Below are 20,199 nucleotides of genomic sequence, written 5' to 3'. Positions count from 1 at the left end.
TTCTCCTCGTTCCCTCCACCTCCGACACATATATCCTCTTGGTCAATCTCTCCTCACTCATTCTCTCCATGTGCCCAAACCATTTCAAAACACCCTCTTCTGCTCTTTCAACCACGCTCTTTTTATTTCCACACATCTCTCTTACCCTTACGTTACTTACTCGATCAAACCACCTCACACCACACATTGTCCTCAAACATCTCATTTCCAGCACATCCATCCTCCTGCGCACATCTCTATCCATAGCCCACGCCTCGCAACCATACAACATTGTTGGAACCACTATTCCCTCAAACATACCCATTTTTGCTTTCCGAGATAATGTTCTCGACTTCCACACATTTTTCAAGGCTCCCAAAATTTTCGCCCCCTCCCCCACCCTATGATCCACTTCCGCTTCCATGGTTCCATCCGCTGACAGATCCACTCCCAGATATCTAAAACACTTCACTTCCTCCAGTTTTTCTCCATTCAAACTCACCTCCCAATTGACTTGACCCTCACCCCTACTGTACCTAATAACCTTGCTCTTATTCACATTTACTCTCAACTTTCTTCTTCCACACACTTTACCAAACTCAGTCACCAGCTTCTGCAGTTTCTCACATGAATCAGCCACCAGCGCTGTATCATCAGCGAACAACAACTGACTCACTTCCCAAGCTCTCTCATCCCCAACAGACTTCATACTTGCCCCTCTTTCCAGGACTCTTGCATTTACCTCCCTTACAACCCCATCCATAAACAAATTAAACAACCATGGAGACATCACACACCCCTGCCGCAAACCTACATTCACTGAGAACCAATCACTTTCCTCTCTTCCTACACGTACACATGCCTTACATCCTCGATAAAAACTTTTCACTGCTTCTAACAACTTGCCTCCAACACCATATATTCTTAATACCTTCCACAGAGCATCTCTATCAACTCTATCATATGCCTTCTCCAGATCCATAAATGCTACATACAAATCCATTTGCTTTTCTAAGTATTTCTCACATACATTCTTCAAAGCAAACACCTGATCCACACATCCTCTACCACTTCTGAAACCGCACTGCTCTTCCCCAATCTGATGCTCTGTATATGCCTTCACCCTCTCAATCAATACCCTCCCATATAATTTACCAGGAATACTCAACAAACTTATACCTCTGTAATTTGAGCACTCACTCTTATCCCCTTTGCCTTTGTACAATGGCACTATGCACGCATTCCGCCAATCCTCAGGCACCTCACCATGAGTCATACATACATTAAATAACCTTACCAACCAGTCAACAATACAGTCACCCCCTTTTTTAATAAATTCCACTGCAATACCATCCAAACCTGCTGCCTTTTTTTTTTTTTGGCGAGGTAGCGCCATTAAAAGTCAACAAAGGCCTCATTCGTTCACACTCAGTCTCCAGCTGTCATGTAATAATGCACCGAAACCACAGCTCCCTTTCCACATCCAGGCCCCACAGAACTTTCCATGGTTTACCCCAGACACTTCACATGCCCTGTTTCAATCTACTGACAGCACGTCGACCCCGGTACACCACATCGTTCCAATTCCCTGTATTCCTTACTCGCCTTTCACCTTCCTGCGTGTTCAGGCCCCGATCACAAAATCTTTTTCACTCCGTCTTTCCAGCTCCAATTTGGTCTCCCACTTCTCCTTGTTCCCTCCACCTCTGACACATATATCTTGTTGGTCATTCTTTCCTCACTCATTCTCTCCATGTGACCATCCATTTGAAAACACCCTCTTCTGCTCTCTCAACCACACTCTTTTTATTTCCACACATCTCTCTTACCCTTACATTACTTACTCGATCAAACCACCTCACACCACATATTGTCCTCAAACATCTCATTTCCAGCACATCCACCCTCCTGCGCACAACTCTATCCATAGCCCATGCCTCGCAATCATACAACATTGTTGGAACCACTATTCCTTCAAACATACCCATTTTTGTAATCCGAGATAATGTTCTCGACTTCAAAACATTCTTCAACGCTCCCAGAATTTTCACCCCCTCCCCCACCCTATGATTCACTTCTGCTTCTATGGTTCCATACGCTGCCAGATCCACTCCCAGATATCTAAAACACTTTACTTCCTCCAGTTTTTCTCCATTCAAACTTACCTCCCAATTGACTTGACCCTCAACCCTACTGTACCTAATAACCTTGCTCTTGTTCACATTTAATCTTAACTTTCCTCTTTCACACACTTCACCAAACTCAGTCACCAGCTTCTGTAGATTCTCACATGAATCAGCCACCAGCGCTGTATCATCAGCGAACAACAACTGACTCACTTCCCAAGCTCTCTCATCCACAACACACTGCATATTTGCCCCTCTTTCCGAAACTCTTGCATTCACCTCCCTAACAACCCCATCCATAAACAAATTAAACAACCATGGAGACATCACACACCCCTGCTGAAAACCAACATTCACTGAGAACCAATCACTTTCCTCTCTTCCTACACATACACATGCCTTACATCCTTGATAAAAACTTTTCACTGCTTCTAACAACTTTCCTCCCACACCATATATTCTTAATACCTTCCACAGAGCATCTCTGACAACTCTATCATATGCCTTCTCCAGATCCATAAATGCTACATACAAATCCATTTGCTTTTCTAAGTATTTCTCACATACTTTCTTCAAAGCAAACACCTGATCCACACATCCTCTACCACTTCTGAAACCACACTGCTCTTCCCCAATCTGATGTTCTGTACATGCCTTCACCCTCTCAATCAATACCCTCCCATATGATTTACCAGGAATACTCAACAAACTTATCCCTCTGTAGTTTGAGCACTCACTCTTATCCCCTTTGCCTTTGTACAATGGCATTATGCAAGCATTCTGCCAATCCTCAGGCACCTCACCATGTATCATACATACATTAAATAACCTTACCAACCAGTCAACAATACAGTCACCCCCTTTTTTAATAAATTCCACTGCAATACCATCCAAACCCACTGCCTTGCCGGCTTTCATCTTCCGCAAAGCTTTTACTACCTCTTCTCTGTTTACCAAATCATTCTCCCTAACCCTCTCACCTTGCACACCGCCTTGACCAAACACCCTATATCTGCCACTCTATCATCAAACACATTCAACAAACCTTCAAAATACTCACTCCATCTCCTTCTCACATCACCACTACTTGTTATCACCTCCCCATTAGCCCCCTTCACTGAAGTTCCCATTTGCTCCCTTGTCTTACGCACTTTATTTACCTCCTCCCAAAACATCTTTTTATTCTCCCTAGAATGTAATGATACTCTCTCACCCCAACTCTCATTTGCCCTCTTTTTCACCTCTTGCACCTTTCTCTTGACCTCCTGCCTCTTTCTTTCATACATCTCCCACTCATTTGCATTTTTTCCCTGCAAAAATCATCCAAATACCTCTCTCTTCTCTTTCACTAATAATCTTACTTCTTCATCCCACCACTCACTACCCTTTCTAATCTGCCCACCTCCCATGCTTCTTATGCCAGAAGCATCTTTTGCGCAAGCCATCACTGCTTCCTTAAATACATCCCATTCCTCCCCCACTCCCCTTACCTCCTTTGTTCTCACCTTTTTCCATTCTGTACTCAGTCTCTCCTGGTACTTCCTCACACAAGTCTCCTTCCCAGGCTCACTTACTCTCACCACTCTCTTCACCCCAACATTCTCTCTTCTTTTCTGAAAACCCCTACAACTCTTCACCTTCGCCTCCACAAGATAATGATCAGACATCCCTCCAGTTGCACCTCTCAGCACATTAACATCCAAAAGTCTCTCTTTCGTGCGCCTATCAATTAACACGTAATCTAATAATGCTCTCTGGCCATCTCTCCTACTTACATACGTATACTTATGTATATCTCGCTTTTTAAACCAGGTATTCCCAATCACCAGTCCTTTTTCAGCACATAAATCTACAAGCTCTTCATCATTTCCATTTACAACACTGAACACTCCATGTATACCAATTATTCCCTCAACTGCCACATTACTCACCTTTGCATTCAAATCACCCATCACTATAACCCGGTCTTGTGCATCAAAACCACTAACACACTCATTCAGCTGCTCCCAAAACACTTGCCTCTCATGATCTTTCTTCTCATGCCCAGGTGCATATGCACCAATAATCACCCATCTCTCTCCATCAACTCTCAGTTTGACCCATATCAATCTAGAATTTACTTTTTTACACTCTATCACATAGTCCCACAACTCCGTTTTCAGAAGTAATGCTACTCCTTCCCTTGCTCTTGTCCTCTCACTAACCCCTGACTTTACTCCCAAGACATTCCCAAACCACTCTTCGCCTTTACCCTTTAGCTTCGTTTCACTCAGAGCCAAAACATCCAGGTTCCTTTCCTCAAACATACTACCTATCTCTCCTTTTTTCTCATCTTGGTTACATCAACACACATTTAGACACCCCAATCTGAGCCTTCGAGGAGGATGAGCACTTCCCATGTGACTCCTTCCCCTGTTTCCCCTCTTAGAAAGTTAGAATACAAGGAGGGGGGGTTTCTGGCCCCCCGCTCCCGTCCCCTTCAGTCGCCTTCTACGACACATGAGGAATGCGTGGGAAGTATTCTTTCTCCCCATCCCCAGGGATATCTTTGAAATTATATAGAAGGGTATTGATTGAGAGGGTGAAGGCCTGTACAGAGTATTAGACTGGGGAAGAGCTGTATTTTTTCAGAAGTGGTAGAGGATTTGTGGATTACATGTTTGTTTTGAAGAATATGTATGATAAATGCTTAGAAAGACAGATGGATTTGTATGTAGCATTTATGGATTCGGAGAAGGCATATGATAGAGATGCTTTATGGAAGGTCTTAAGAGTATATGGTGTGGAAGGTAAGTTGATAGAAGCAGTGAAAAGTTTTCACTAAGGATGTAAGGCATGTGTATGATTAGGAAGAGAAGAGAGTTATTGGTAATGGTGTGTGATATCCCCATGGTTGTATAATTTGTGTATGAATGGGGTAGTTAGGGAGGCAAATATAAGAATTTTAGAGAGCAGGGTAAGTATGCAGCCGTTTGGGGATGAGAGGGCCTGGGAAGTGAGTCAATTGTTTTTTACCATTGATACAGCTCTCTTTTTTGACTTGAGTAAGAAACTGTAGAAGTTGGTGACTGAGTTACGAAAAGTGTGTGAAAGGAGAAAGTTGAGAGTAAATGTGAATATGAGCAAGTTTATGAGTTTCTGTAGAGATGAGGACAAGTTAATTGGTAGGTAAATTTCATTAGAGAAAGATTTCAGGAAGCGAAGTTTTTTAGATATCTGGGAGTGTACTTAGCTGCAAATGGAAAATGGAAGCCTAAATGAATCACAAGGTGGGGGTAGGAGGTGAAGCTTGTGGGGGTGATGAAAGATGTTTGGAAGGAGAGAATATTATCTCAGAGAGCAAAAATGGATATATTTGAAGGAACAGTAGTTACAACAATATTATGTGGTTGCAAGGCATGGGTTTTACGGAGGAGGGGGGATGTGTTGGAAATGAAAAGTTTCCGGACAATATGTGGTGTGAGGAGGTTTGATCAAGTAAGTAATGAAATGGTAATAGAATTTCTCGAAATATAAAGTGTGTGGTTGAGAGAGTAGAAGGTGTGTTGAAATGGTATGGACATATGGAAAGAATGAATGAGAAAGGATTGACAAAGAGGATATATGTGTCAGAGGTGGAGGGAACAAGAAGCGGGGGACCTAATTGAAGGTGGAAGGATGGAGTGAGAAAGATTTTGAGCGAATAGAGGCTGACCATACAAGAGTGTAAGAGATGTGCAATGAATAGAGTGAATTGGAACAATATGGTATACTGTGGTTAACATCTGGGGTAAACTATGGAAAGGTGTGTTGGGCCTGGACGTGAATAGGGAGCTGTGGTTTCAGCGCATTACACATGACAGCTATAGAATGCATGTGAATGAATGTGGCCTTTTTTTTTTGTCTGTTTTCCTTGCGCTACCTGGCTGAAGCAGGGGGTAGTGATGCTGTTCCCTGTTGGGCACAGTAGTGCCAGGAGTGGATGAAGGCAAGCAAGTGTGAATATGTACATGTGTATATATGTGTGTATATATGTATGGATATGTTGATATGTATTTGTATGTATATATGCATGTACGGGAATTTATGTATATATATTTGTATATGAGTGGATGGGCCCTTCTTTGTCTTTTCTTCATGCTACCTCGCTGATGCTGGAAACAGCGATTAATCATACAAATAGTATTAAGCATAATGATTATATTAATTTTTGGAAATAATGCTGCTGACTTATGTGATGTGAAGTAGTTTGATTAAGTAATAAAATGGTAAGAAAGAGATGTGGTAATAAAAAGAGTGTGGTTGAGATTATTTAGTTTCTGTTAGAGTTATGTTTTATAGACATTGTTCATATTGTACACTTGGGGTGGCTGTGTATTATTGCCATTTTATTAATTTTCTCATTATTATTTTTTTCCTGATCAGGATGATCATGGAAGTAGATGTGTAACCATCACATCCCTTAAACCTGGTTTGGTACGAACTAAATCCCAGTCTAGTTTGGGAACACCTAAAACAAGGCCCAAGAGACTTGGCCACCGTCAACGGGCCAAAACCACATCAACTTCTTCAACAGATTCAGATGATGATGAGATTGATGGTATTACTGATAAAGGATACAGCCAGTTTCTACTCCCTGACCAGAAGCCCCAGGTAATTTCTTTTGTCAAGTTTGAGTATGCTTGGAAGAGTCATCCCATCTAGAATACCTTCTTCAAAAAATGCTCTTTCTTTCGTTCTTATTTCAGTCCTCGTGTTCCCAGTTTATTATAGGTTAGTGTCTATTTTCTTTGTTCCTTTCTATCTGTCCTTTATGAGGTAGAATGATGCAAGTTTACCTTAAAAGGAAGGATGGAAACACATTAAGATAATGTGATATTTTTTTGAAAAGAGCCTTCTGATAACCACAATTGCAATGACTCATGTGCATCTCCATTATGTAGGCAGTGTAAATTTTCAAAGTAATACGCACAAAAATATTTATATTTATTTCATTTATTATACTTAATCCCTGTTGCCCATGTCAGTGAGGCATCACCAGGAAACAGACTAAGAATGACCCATCCACTCATATACACACACACACACATATATATATATATATATATATATATATATATATATATATATATCTGGTCCTACCATTCTGTAGAATGGTAGGACCAGATATTTGCTTTTAGGGATCTACTCTAGAAATACTTTGAGAAAGAGATAGGAGAAATATAAGAGCCTTGAGAGAGCATATATGTTGACAGAAATGCATTGCAGAATGTGCTACAAATATGTGGAGTAAATGAAGTTTATAATATAGTGAGCATTTATTAATGTGAGAGTAAGATGTGCGTGATTAGGAAGGGAGATGTAGGTGTGAGAGTAAGACGTGCATGATTAGGAAGGGAGATGTAGGTGCTTGTAGATTAAGTTGGGTCTTCCTTAAATATTGTAATGTCCCTGTGGGTGTTTACTTCGTTTATGGATATGGTGGTTAGGAAGGTAAATGCAAGGGTCTTAGATGGATGGATGAGAAGGTTAGTGTTGTCTATGAAATAAGCCAGCACTTCAGTGGTTGTTAAGTGCACTCCTCTGACCCAGATAGACTAATTTTGTTTCTGCCACACCCACATGTGGAGTGCTGGCATTTCCACAAGCATACAATCTCTCTTTCTTACATATAACACTTGACAACAATTATCTCCAACAGCTCATTCTTAGTAACACCAGGTTTTCCTAAGGTGAGTACTATGCACCAACCCTGCCTTTTGGCAAAATGGTAGGACCAAAAGACAGAAGCAAGAGGTAGGAACATTTAGGCAGGCGCATTAAGTAGAAACATGAGGCAGAAGTAGAAAAGGTAGAGTGCAGAAAAATAAGTAAGAGCCACTGGAAACACTGTTAAGAGTTGCTCTCTGCCAGTGGCCTGTTAAGGGTAAGGCACTAAAAGGCTAAGAAGCAGCACTTGAATAGAGCAGTGATGAAGCCTCTTTTGCCGTGGCCATCCCATTGAAGGAGTTCCCAAAGGGAACAGGCATCAGATACATAGGCATAGATAGAAAGTGGAGTACTTTAGGTACTTACAGTTGGATGTGGCATTGGATGAAACTGATGGGGCAGAAGCAAGTCGTAGGGTGGAAGATGGGGCTATGGCCCTAGGTGCATTAAGGAGCATGTAGGAGTTCACTATCTGTTTGGAAAAAAGATGGATATGTTTGAAAGTACTGAAGTCTTGACACTGATGTATGGATGAAGGTCTTGGGCCTTCAAAGCTGAATAAAGGAAGAGGTTGGATATGTTGGAAGTGAAACACTTGAGGAGGATATGTGGCATTATGTAGGTTGATCATGTAAGAAATGGCAGTGCAAGAGAGAGCTGAGGCTTACATGGAGCAATCTAACTGAGAAGGCCTAGTGTGTCCTCAAATTATTCAGATACATAGAAAGGATAAACCAGAAAATATTGTTTAAGAGGATAAATGTGTCAGGAGGGGAGGGAATAAGGGAAATAGGTGGACTCAGGAGGAAATGGAGTGATTGAGGCCTTGGCAGTATACTTAGTCCCCACTTGATGTTGGGGAAAGTGTTCTAGGAAAATTTAAGAGGAATTAACAATAATGATTCACATTTTACTATAGGAGTGAATAGGATAAGGGAGGCCACATTCCTACAGTAGACTTCTTAACTAAATATTCACACAAAAATATGACTTGAATGCCAAGAGACATAATACACTACAGGTACACACAGCACAGAAACACTATTTATACCACTGAACAACAGGTCTCGGAATGATCACTTGTTAACCTTAAGTTTTGGTATGCTTTCATATTTTTTTGTCCTTATGAGACATTATGTAACAGTGACAGTGTGAAGATTGTTTTAGTGCTTGGAGAAAAACTGGAGGAAGTGAAGTGTTTTAGATATCTGGGAGTGGATCTGTCAGCGGATGGAACCATGGAAGCGGAAGTGGATCATAGGGTGGGGGAGGGGGCGAAAATTTTGGGAGCCTTGAAAAATGTGTGGAAGTCGAGAACATTATCTCGGAAAGCAAAAATGGGTATGTTTGAGGGAATAGTGGTTCCAACAATGTTGTATGGTTGCGAGACGTGGGCTATGGATAGAGATGTGCGCAGGAGGATGGATGTGCTGGAAATGAGATGTTTGAGGACAATGTGTGGTGTGAGGTGGTTTGATCGAGTAAGTAACGTAAGGGTAAGAGAGATGTGTGGAAATAAAAAGAGCATGGTTGAGAGAGCAGAAGAGGGTGTTTTGAAATGGTTTGGGCACATGGAGAGAATGAGTGAGGAGAGATTGACCAAGAGGATATATGTGTCGGAGGTGGAGGGAACGAGGAGAAGAGGGAGACCAAATTGGAGGTGGAAAGATGGAGTGAAAAAGATTTTGTGTGATCGGGGCCTGAACATGCAGGAGGGTGAAAGGAGGGCAAGAAATAGAGTGAATTGGAGTCATGTGGTATACAGGGGTTGACGTGCTGTCAGTGGATTGAAGCAAGGCATGTGAAGCGTCTGGGGTAAACCATGGAAAGCTGTGTAGGTATGTATATTTGTGTGTGTGGACGTGTGTATATACATGTGTATGGGGGGGGGGTTGGGCCATTTCTTTCGTCTGTTTCCTTGCGCTACCTCGCAAACGCGGGAGACAGCGACAAAGTATAAAAAAAAAAAAAAAAAAAAAAAAAATATATATATATATATATATATATCCCTGGGGATAGGGGAGAAAGAATACTTCCCACGTATTCCCTGCGTGTCGTAGAAGGCGACTAAAAGGGGAGGGAGCGGGTGGCTGGAAATCCTCCCCTTTCTTGTTTTTTTTTAATTTTCCAAAAGAAGGAACAGAGAAGGGGGTCAGGTGAGGATATTCCCTCTAAGCCCAGTTCTCTGTTCTTAACGCTACCTCGCTAACGCGGGAAATGGCAAATAGTATGAAAAAAAAAGAAAAAAAATATATATATATATATATATACATATATATTTTTTTTTTTTGTCGCTGTCTCCCGCGTTTGCGAGGTAGCGCAAGGAAACAGATGAAAGAAATGGCCCAACCCACCCCCATACACATGTATATACATACGTCCACACACGCAAATATACATACCTACACAGCTTTCCATGGTTTACCCCAGACTCTTCACATGCCCTGATTCAATCCACTGACAGCATGTCAACCCCGATATACCACATCGATCCAATTCACTCTATTCCTTGCCCTCCTTTCACCCTCCTGCATGTTCAGGCCCCGATCACACAAAATCTTTTTCACTCCATCTTTCCACCTCCAATTTGGTCTCCCACTTCTCCTCGTTCCCTCCACCTCCGACACATATATCCTCTTGGTCAATCTTTCCTCTCTCATTCTCTCCATGTGCCCAAACCATTTCAAAACACCCTCTTCTGCTCTCTCAACCACGCTCTTTTTATTTCCACACATCTCTCTTACCCTTACGTTACTTACTCGATCAAACCACCTCACACCACACATTGTCCTCAAACATCTCATTTCCAGCACATCCATCCTCCTGCGCACAACTCTATCCATAGCCCACGCCTCGCAACCATACAACATTGTTGGAACCTCTATTCCTTCAAACATACCCATTTTTGCTTTCCGAGATAATGTTCTCGACTTCCACACATTCTTCAAGGCTCCCAGGATTTTCGCCCCCTCCCCCACCCTATGATCCACTTCTGCTTCCATGGTTCCATCCGCTGCCAGATCCACTGGGAATAGGGGAGAAAGAGTACTTCCCACGTATTCCCTGCGTGTCGTAGAAGGCGACTAGTAGGGGAGGGAGCGGTTGGCTGGAAATCCTCCCCTCTCATTTTTTTTTTAATTTTCCAAAAGAAGCAACAGAGAAAGGGGCCTGGGGAGGATATTCCCTCTGAGGCCCAGTCCTCTGTCCTTAACGCTACCTTGCTAACGCGGGATATGGCGAATAGTATGAAAAAAAAAATGCCCTGGTTCAATCCATTGACAACATGTCGACCCCGGTATAGCACATCATTCCAATTCACTCTATTCCTTGCACACGTTTCACCCTCCTGCACGTTCAGGCCACGATCACTCAAAATCTTTTTCACTCCATCTTTCCACCTCCAGTTTGGTTCTCCTCGTTCCCTCTACCTCTCACACATATATCCTCTTGGTTAATCTTTCCTCACACATTCTCTCCATGTGACCCAACCATTTCAAAACACCCTCTTCTGCTCTCTCAACCACACTCTTTTTATTGGTCAATCTTTCCTCACTCATTCTCTCCATGTGACCCAGCCATTTCAAAACACCCTCTTCTGCTCTCTCAACCACACTCTTTTCATTACCACACATCTCTCTTACCCTTTCAGTACTTACTCGATCAAACCACCTCACACCAGATATTGTCCTCGAACATCTCATTTCCAACATCCACCCTCCTCCGCACAACTCTATTTATAGCCCATGCTTCACAACCGTATAACATTGTTGGAACGACTGTTCCTTCACACATACCCATTTTTGCTTTCCGAGATAATGTTCCCACCATTCACACAATTTTCAACACTCCCAGAACTTTCGCCCCCTCCCCCACCCTGTGACTCACTTCCACTTCCATGGTTCCATCCACTGCCAAATCCACTCCCAGATATCTAAAACACTTCACTTCTTCCGGGTTTTCTCCATTCAAACTTACCTCCCAGTTGACTTGTCCCTCAACCCTACTGTACCTAACATCCTTGCTCTCATTTACATTTACTCTCAGCTTTTTTCTTTCACACACTTTACCAAACTCAGACACCAGCTTCTGCAGTTTCTCACCTGAATCAGCCACCAACGCTGTATCATCAGTGAACAACAACTGACTCACTTCCCAAGCCCTCTCATCCACAAGAGACTGCATGATTGCCCCTCTCTCCAAAACTCTTGCATTCACCTCCCTAACTACCCCATCAATATACTAATTAAACAATCATGGAGACATCATGCACCCCTTCCACAAACCGACATTCACTGAGAACAAATCACCTTCCTCTCTTCCTACTCATACACATGCCTTACATCCTCGATAAAAACTTTTCACTGCTTCTAGCAACTCACCTCCCACACCAAATGTTCTTAATACCTTCCACAGGTATTGAGAATATATGGTGTGGGAGGCAAGTTGTTAGAAGCAGTGAAAAGGTTTTATCGGGGATGTAAGGCATGGTTACGTGTAGGAAAAGAGGAAAGTGATTGGTTCTCAGTAAATGTAGGTTTGTGGCAAGGGAGTGTGATGTCTCCATGGTTGTTTAATTTGTTTATGGATGGGGTTGTTAGGGAGGTGAATGCACGAGTTTTGGAAAGAGGGGCAAGTATGCAGTCTGTTGTGGATGAGAGAGCTTGGGAAGTGAGTCAGTTGTTGTTCACTGATGATACAGCGCTGGTGGCTGATTCATGTGAGAAACTGCAGAAGCTGGTGACTGAGCTTGGTAAAGTGTGTGAAAGAAGAAAGCTGAGAGTAAATGTGAATAAGAGCAAGATTATTATGTACAGTAGGGTTGAGTGACAAGTCAATTGGGAGGTAAGTTTAAATGGGGAAAAACTGGAGGAAGTGAACTGTTTTAGATATCTGGGAGTGGATTTGGCAGCGGATGGAACCATGGAAGCGGAAGTAAATCATTGGGTGGGGGAGGGGGCGAAAATTCTGGGAGCGTTGAAGATTGTGTGGAAGTCGAGAAAATATCTCAGAAAGCAAAAATGGATATGTTTGAAGGAATAGTAGTTCCATCAATGTTATATGGTTGCGAGGCGTGGGCTATGGATAGAGTTGTGCGCAGGAAGATGGATGTGCTGGAAATGAGATGTTTGAGGACAATATGTAGTGTGAGGTGGTTTGATCGAGTAAGTAATAAAAGTGTAAGAGAGATGTGTGGTAATAAAAAGAGTGTGGTTGAGAGAGCAGAAGAGGATATTTTGAAATGGTTTGGTCACATGGAGAGATTGAGTGAGGAAAGATTGACAAAGAGGACATATGTATCAGAAGTGGATGGAACAAGAAGTGGGAGACCAAACTGGAAGTGGAAAGATGGAGTGAAAAACATTTTGAGTGATCAGGGCCTGAACATGGAGGAGGGTGAGAGGCGTGCAAGGAATAGAGTGAATATGAACGATGTGGTATACCGGGGTCGACATTCTGTCAATGGATTGAACCAGGGCGTGTGAAGCGTCTGGGGTAAACCATGGAAAGTTCTGTGGTGCCTGGATGTGGAAAGGGGGCTGTGGTTTCAGTGCATTGTTACATGACAGATAGAGACTGAGTGTGAACGAACATGGTCTTTGTTTTTTCCAAGCGCTACCTCGCGCACATTTAGGGGGAGGGGGTTGTTATTTCATATGTGGTAGGGTGGTAATGGGAGTGAATAAAGGCAGACAGTATGAGTTATGTACATGTGTATATATATGTATATGTCTGTGTGTGTATATATATGTATACATTCAGATGTATAGGTATGTATATGTGCGTGTGTTGACGTGTATGCATATACATGTGTATGTGGGTGGATTGGGCCATTGTTTCGTCTGTTTCCTCGTGCTACTGCACTAAGGCATGAGACAGCAACAAAGCAAAATATATATATATATATATATATATATATATATATATATATATATATATATATATATATATATATATATATATATATATATATATATATATATATATTCTCCCTGGGGATAGGGGAGAAAGAATACTTCCCACGTATTCCCTGCGTGTCGTAGAAGGCGACTAAAAGGGGAGGGAGCGGGGGGCTGGAAATCCTCCCCTCTCTTTTTTTTTTTCCAAAAGAAGGAACAGAGGGGGGAGCCAGGTGGGGATATTCCCTCAAAGGCCCAGTCCTCTGTTCTTAACGCTACCTCGCTGATGCGGGAAATGGCGAATAGTATGAAAAAAAAATATATATATATATATATATATATATATATATATATATATATATATATATATATATATATATATATATATATATATATATATATATTATCCCTGGGGATTGGGAGGAAGAATACTTCCCACGTATTCCCTGCGTGTCGTAGAAGGTGACTAAAAGGGGAGGGAGCGGGTGGCTGGAAATCCTCCCCTCTCTTTTTTTTTTTTTTCCCAAAAGAGGGAACAGAGAAGGGGGCCAGGTGAGGATATTCCCTCTAAGGCCCAGTCCTCTGTTCTTAATGCTACCTCGCTAATGCGGGAAATGGCGAATAGTATGAAAGAAAGAAAAATATATATACATATCCCTGGGGATATAGGAGAAAGAATACTTCCCACGCATTCCTCACGTGTCGTAGAAGGCGACTAAAGGGGACGGGAGCGGGGGGGCTAGAAACCCTCCCCTTCTTGTATTTTAACTTTCTAAAAGGGGAAACAGAAGAAGGAGTCACGCAAGGAGTGCTCATCCTCCTCGAAGGCTCAGATTGGGGTGTCTAAATGTGTGTGGATGTAACCAAGATGAGAAAAAAGGAGAGATAGGTAGTATGTTTGAGGAAACGAACCTGGATGTTTTGGCTCTGAGTGAAACGAAGCTAAAGGGTAAAGGCGAAGAGTGGTTTGGGAATGTCTTGGGAGTAAAGTCAGGGGTTAGTGAGAGGACAAGAGCAAGGGAAGGAGTAGCACTACTCCTGAATCAGGAGTTGTGGGAGTATGTGATAGAGTGTAAGAAAGTAAATTCTAGATTGATATGGGTAAAACTGAAAGTTGATGGAGAGAGATGGGTGATTATTGGTGCATATGCACCTGGGCATGAGAAGAAAGATCATGAGAGGCAAGTGTTTTGGGAGCAGCTGAATGAGTGTGTTAGTGGTTTTGATGCACAAGACCGGGTTATAGTGATGGGTGATTTGAATGCAAAGGTGAGTAATGTGGCAGTTGAGGGAATAATTGGTATACATGGAGTGTTCAGTGTTGTAAATGGAAATGGTGAAGAGCTTGTAGATTTATGTGCTGAAAAAGGACTGGTGATTGGGAATACCTGGTTTAAAAAGCGAGATATACATAAGTATACGTATATAAGTAGGAGAGATGGCCAGAGAGCGTTATTGGATTACGTGTTAATTGATAGATGCACGAAAGAGAGACTTTTGGATGTTAAAGTGCTGAGAGGTGCAACTGGAGGGATGTCTGATCATTATCTTGTGGAGGTGAAGGTGAAGATTGTAGGGGTTTTTCAGAAAAGAAGAGAGAATGTTGGGGTGAAGAGAGTGGTGGGAGTAAGTGAGCTTGGGAAGGAGACTTGTGTGAGGAAGTACCAGGAGAGACAGAGTACAGAATGGAAAAAGGTGAGAACAAAGGAGGTAAGGGGAGTGGGGGAGGAATGGGATGTCTTTAGGGAAGCAGTGATGGCTTGCGCAAAAGATGCTTGTGGCATGAGAAGCGTGGGAGGTGGGTTGATTAGTAAAGGTAGTGAGTGGTGGATGAAGAAGTAAGATTATTAGTGAAAGAAAAGAGAAAGGCATTTGAACGATTTTTGCAGGGAAAAATACAAATGAGTGGGAGAGGTATAAAAGAAAGTGGCAGGAGGTCAAGAGAAAGGTGCAAGAGGTGAAAAAGAGGGCAAATGATAGTTGGGGTGAGAGAGTATCATTAAATTTTAGGGAGAATAAAAAGATGTTTTGGAAGGAGGTAAATAAAGCGTAAGACAAGGGAGCAAATGGGAACTTCAGTGAAGGGGGCTAATGGGGAGGTGATAACAAGAAGTGGTGATGTGAGAAGGAGATGGAGTGAGTATTTTGAAGGTTTGTTGAAGGTTTGTTGAATGTGTTTGATGATAGAGTGGCAGATATAGGGTGTTTTGGTCGAGGTGGTGTGGAAAGTGAGAGAGTTAGGGAAAATGATTTGGTAAATAGAGAAGAGGTAGTAAAAGCTTTACGGAAGATGAAAGCCGGCAAAGCAGCGGGTTTGGATGGTATTGTAGTGGAATTTATTAAAAGAGGGGGTGACTGTATTGTTGAGTGGTTGGTAAGGTTATTTAATGTATGTATGACTCATGGTGAGGTGCCTGAGGATTGGCGGAATGCTTGCATAGTGCCATTGTACAAAGGCAAAGGGGATAAGAGTGAGTACTCAAATTACAGAGGTATAAGTTTGTTGAGTATTCCTAGTAAATTATATGGGAGGGTATTGATTGAGAGGGTGAAGGCATGTACAGAGCATCAGATTGGGGAAGAGCAGTGTGGTTTCAGAAGTGGTAGAGGATGTGTGGATCAGGTGTTTGCTTTGAAGAATGTATGTGAGAAATACTTAGAAAAGCAAATGGATTTGTATGTAGCATTTATGGATCTGGAGAAGGCATATGATAGAGTTGATAGAGATGCTCTGTGGAAGGTATTAAGAATATATGGTGTGGGAGGCAAGTTGTTAGAAGCAGTGAAAAGTTTTTATCAAGGATGTAAGGCATGTGTATGTGTAGGAAGAGAGGAAAGTGATTGGTTCTCAGTGAATGTAGGTTTGCGGCAGGGGTGTGTGATTTCTCCATGGTTGTTTAATTTGTTTATGGATGGGGTTGTTAGGGAGGTGAATGCAAGAGTTTTGGAAAGAGGGGCAAGTATGCAGTCTGTTGGGATGAGAGAGCTTGGGAAGTGAGTCAGTTGTTGTTCGCTGATGATACAGCGCTGGTGGCTGATTCATGTAAGAAACTGCAGAAGCTGGTGACTGAGTTTGGTAAAGTGTGTGAAAGAAGAAAGTTAAGAGTAAATGTGAATAAGAGCAAGGTTATTAGGTACAGTAGGGTTGAGGGTCAAGTCAGTTGGGAGGTAAGTTTGAATGGAGAAAAACTGGAGGAAGTAAAGTGTTTTAGATATCTGGGAATGAATCTGGCAGTGGATGGAAGCCATGGAAGCGGAAGTGAATCATAGGGTGGGGGAGGGGGCGAAAATTCTGGGAGCCTTGAAGAATGTTTGGAAGTCGAGAACATTATCTCGGAAAGCAAAAATGGGTATGTTTGAAGGAATAGTGGTTCCAACAATATTATATGGTTGCGAGGCGTGGGCTATGGATAGCGTTGTGCGCAGGAGGGTGGATGTGCTGGAAATGAGATGCTTGAGGACAGTATGTGGTGTGAGGTGGTTTGATCGAGTAAGTAATGTAAGTGTGAGAGAGATGTGTGGAAATAAAAAGAGTGTCGTTGAGAGAGCAGAAGAGGGTGTTTTGAACTGGTTTGGACACATGGAGAGAATGAGTGAGGAAAGATTGACCAAGAGGATATATGTGTCAGAGGTGGAGGGAACGAGGAGAAGTGGGAGACCAAATTGGAGGTGGAAAGATGGAGTGAAAAAGATTTTGAGTGATCGGGGCCTGAACATGCAGGAGGGTGAAAGGCGTGCAAGGAATAGAGTGAATTGGAACGATGTGGTATACCGGGGTTGACGTGCTGTCAATGGATTGAACCAGAGCATGTGAAGCGTCTGGGGTAAACCATGGAAAGTGTGTGGGGCCTGGATGTGGAAAGAGAGCTGTCGTTTCGGTGCATTATTACATGACAGCTAGAGACTGAGTGTGAACGAATGGGGCCTTTGGTGTCTTTCCTAGCGCTACCTCGCACACATGAGTGGAGAGGGGGATGTTATTCCATGTGTAGCGAGGTGGCGATGGGAACAAATAAAGGCAGACAGTATGAATTATGTACATGTGTATATATGTATATGTCTGTGTGTGTATATATAAGTGTACATTGAGATGTATGGGTATGTATATTTGCGTGTGTGGACGTGTATGTATATACATGTGTATATGGGCGGGTTGGACCATTCTTTCGTCTGTTTCCTTGCGCTACCTCGCTAACGCGGGAGACAGCGACAAAGCAAAATAATTAAAATAAAAAAAAATATATATATATATATATATATATATATATATATATATATATATATATATATATATATTTTTTTTTTTTTTAAACTATTTGCCATTTCCCGCGTTAGCGAGGTAGCGTTAAGAACAGAGGACTGGGCCTTTTTTGGAATATCCTCACCTGGCCCCCTCTGTTCCTTCTTTTGGAAAATTAAAAAAAAAAAATGAGAGGGGAGGATTTCCAGCCCCCCGCTCCCTCCCCTTTTAGTCGCCTTCTACGACACGCAGGGAATACGTGGGAAGTATTCTTAATCCCCTATCCCCTATTCTGAGGAAGTGGTGAAGCGGTCTGCTACGAGCGATCGATTCTTGAAGGTTGGCAGCAGGGCTTTCTAGTGGGCGAACGTAGAGGTCATTTACATCAAGAAGGAGCCGCAGGAAAGGGAAGAGACGGACGAAGGGAACGAGGTATGAGAACGCCTGAACACCAGCAGGAGGCGAGTCATTCGAGGGTCATGGATCTCATGATGTACCAAGCCAACATGTCTGAACATCACGGAGGAGGGCGGTGTAAGGGAGAGAGAGAGAGAGAGAGAGAGAGAGAGAGAGAGAGAGAGAGAGAGAGAGAGAGAGAGATCGCCCTCATCTCCAGCGATAGGAGAATGGATATCTCACCTCAGAGAAGAGAAACGGTGATTCACTTGAGAAGAAAGCCACTGTCCCCACCTCAAGAATTCAGACTGCAGATACCTCGTGTGTGTATGTGTGTGAGTGTGTGTGTGTGTGTATGCATGGAAGGGGGATGCCCCTGGTGAGGATCTTATATACTGCACCCCAGGTCTTCTGAACTACTGTCGACAGTCTCTCACCCTCCCTTGTTGTGGATTTCCATACCCACCTGAGGGACCCAAAGTAAGATCACAAATCATAATCGTATTCCCTTCCTCGGTTAGAATTTGGAATTCGATCACTCACCTCCCTCCAACACAGTAAGAACCATCAATTATATAACTCCATTTCAAATGCTTGGAGCTGCAACTCGAAATTCTAGTTATATATATATATATATATATATATATATATATATATATATATATATTATCCCTGGGGATAGGGGAGAAAGAATACTTCCCACGTATTCCCTGCGTGTCGTAGAAGGCGACTAAAAGGGGAGGGAGCGGGGGGCTGGAAATCCTCCCCTCTCACTTTTTTTTTTCTTTTTTTTTTAATTTTCCAAAAGAGGGAACAGAGAAGGGGCCCAGGTGAGGATATTCCCTCAAGGGCCCAGTCCTCTGTTCTCAACGCTACCTCGCTAATGCGGGAAATGGCGAATAGTATGAAAGAAAGAAAGATATATATATATATATATATATATATATATATATATATATATATATATATATATATATATATATATATTTTTATATATATATATATTTTTTCTTTCATACTATTCGCCATTTCCCGCAATAGCGAGGTAGCGTTAAGAACAGAGGACTGGGCCTTTGAGGGAATATCCTCACCTGGCCCCCTTCTCTGTTCCTTCTTTTGGAAAATTAAAAAAAACAATACTTCCCACGCATTCCTCTCGTGTTGTAGAGGGCGACTAAAGGTGACGGGAGCAGGGGGCCAGAAACCCTCCCCTCCTTGTATTTTCACTTTCTAAAAGGGGAAACAGAAGAAGGAATCACGTGGGGAGTGCTCGTCCTCCACGAAGGCTCAGATTGGGGTGTCTAAATGTGTGTGGATGTAACCAAGATGAGAAAAAAGGAGAGATTGGTAGTATGTTTGAGGAAAGGAACCTGGATGTTTTGGCTCTGGGTGAAAGGAAGCTCAAGGGTAAAGGGGAAGAGTGGTTTGGGAATGTCTTGGGAGTAAAGTCAGGGGTTAGTGAGAGGACAAGAGCAAAGGAAGGAGTAGCATTACTCCTGAAACAGGAGTTGCGGGAGTATGTGATAGAGTGTAAGAAAGTAAATTCTAGAGTGATATGGGTAAAACTGAAAGTTGACGGAGAGAGATGGGTGATTATTGGTGCATATGCACCTGGGCATGAGAAGAAAGATCATGAGAGGCAAGTGTTTTGGGAGCAGCTGAATGAGTGTGTTAGTGGTTTTGATGCACAAGACCGGGTTATAGTGATGGGTGATTTGAACGCAAAGGTGAGTAATGTAGCAGTTGAGGGAATAATTGGTATACATGGGGTGTTCAGTGTTGTAAATGGAAATGGTGAAGAGCTTGTGGATTTATGTGCTGAAAAAGGACTAGTGATTGGGAATACCTGGTTTAAAAAGTGAGATATACATAA

At 42.5% G+C, this 20,199-nt stretch overlaps 1 protein-coding gene across 1 annotated transcript in view; it reads left to right on the top strand.

Moving 5' to 3' along the window:
- Window positions 1-20,199, top strand: part of LOC139764960 (intermembrane lipid transfer protein VPS13A-like) — a 1,504,808-nt gene that overhangs the window by 1,002,944 nt on the left and 481,665 nt on the right. Inside the window, 1 exon segment of the mRNA XM_071692018.1 lies at window positions 6,510-6,737. Within this exon segment, the coding sequence (XP_071548119.1) occupies window positions 6,510-6,737 (228 nt within the window).

The sequence above is a fragment of the Panulirus ornatus genome, chromosome 52, assembly GCF_036320965.1.
Source record: "Panulirus ornatus isolate Po-2019 chromosome 52, ASM3632096v1, whole genome shotgun sequence".
Taxonomy (NCBI): Eukaryota; Metazoa; Arthropoda; class Malacostraca; order Decapoda; family Palinuridae; genus Panulirus; species Panulirus ornatus.
This window is presented reverse-complemented; position numbering and strand designations above follow the sequence as displayed.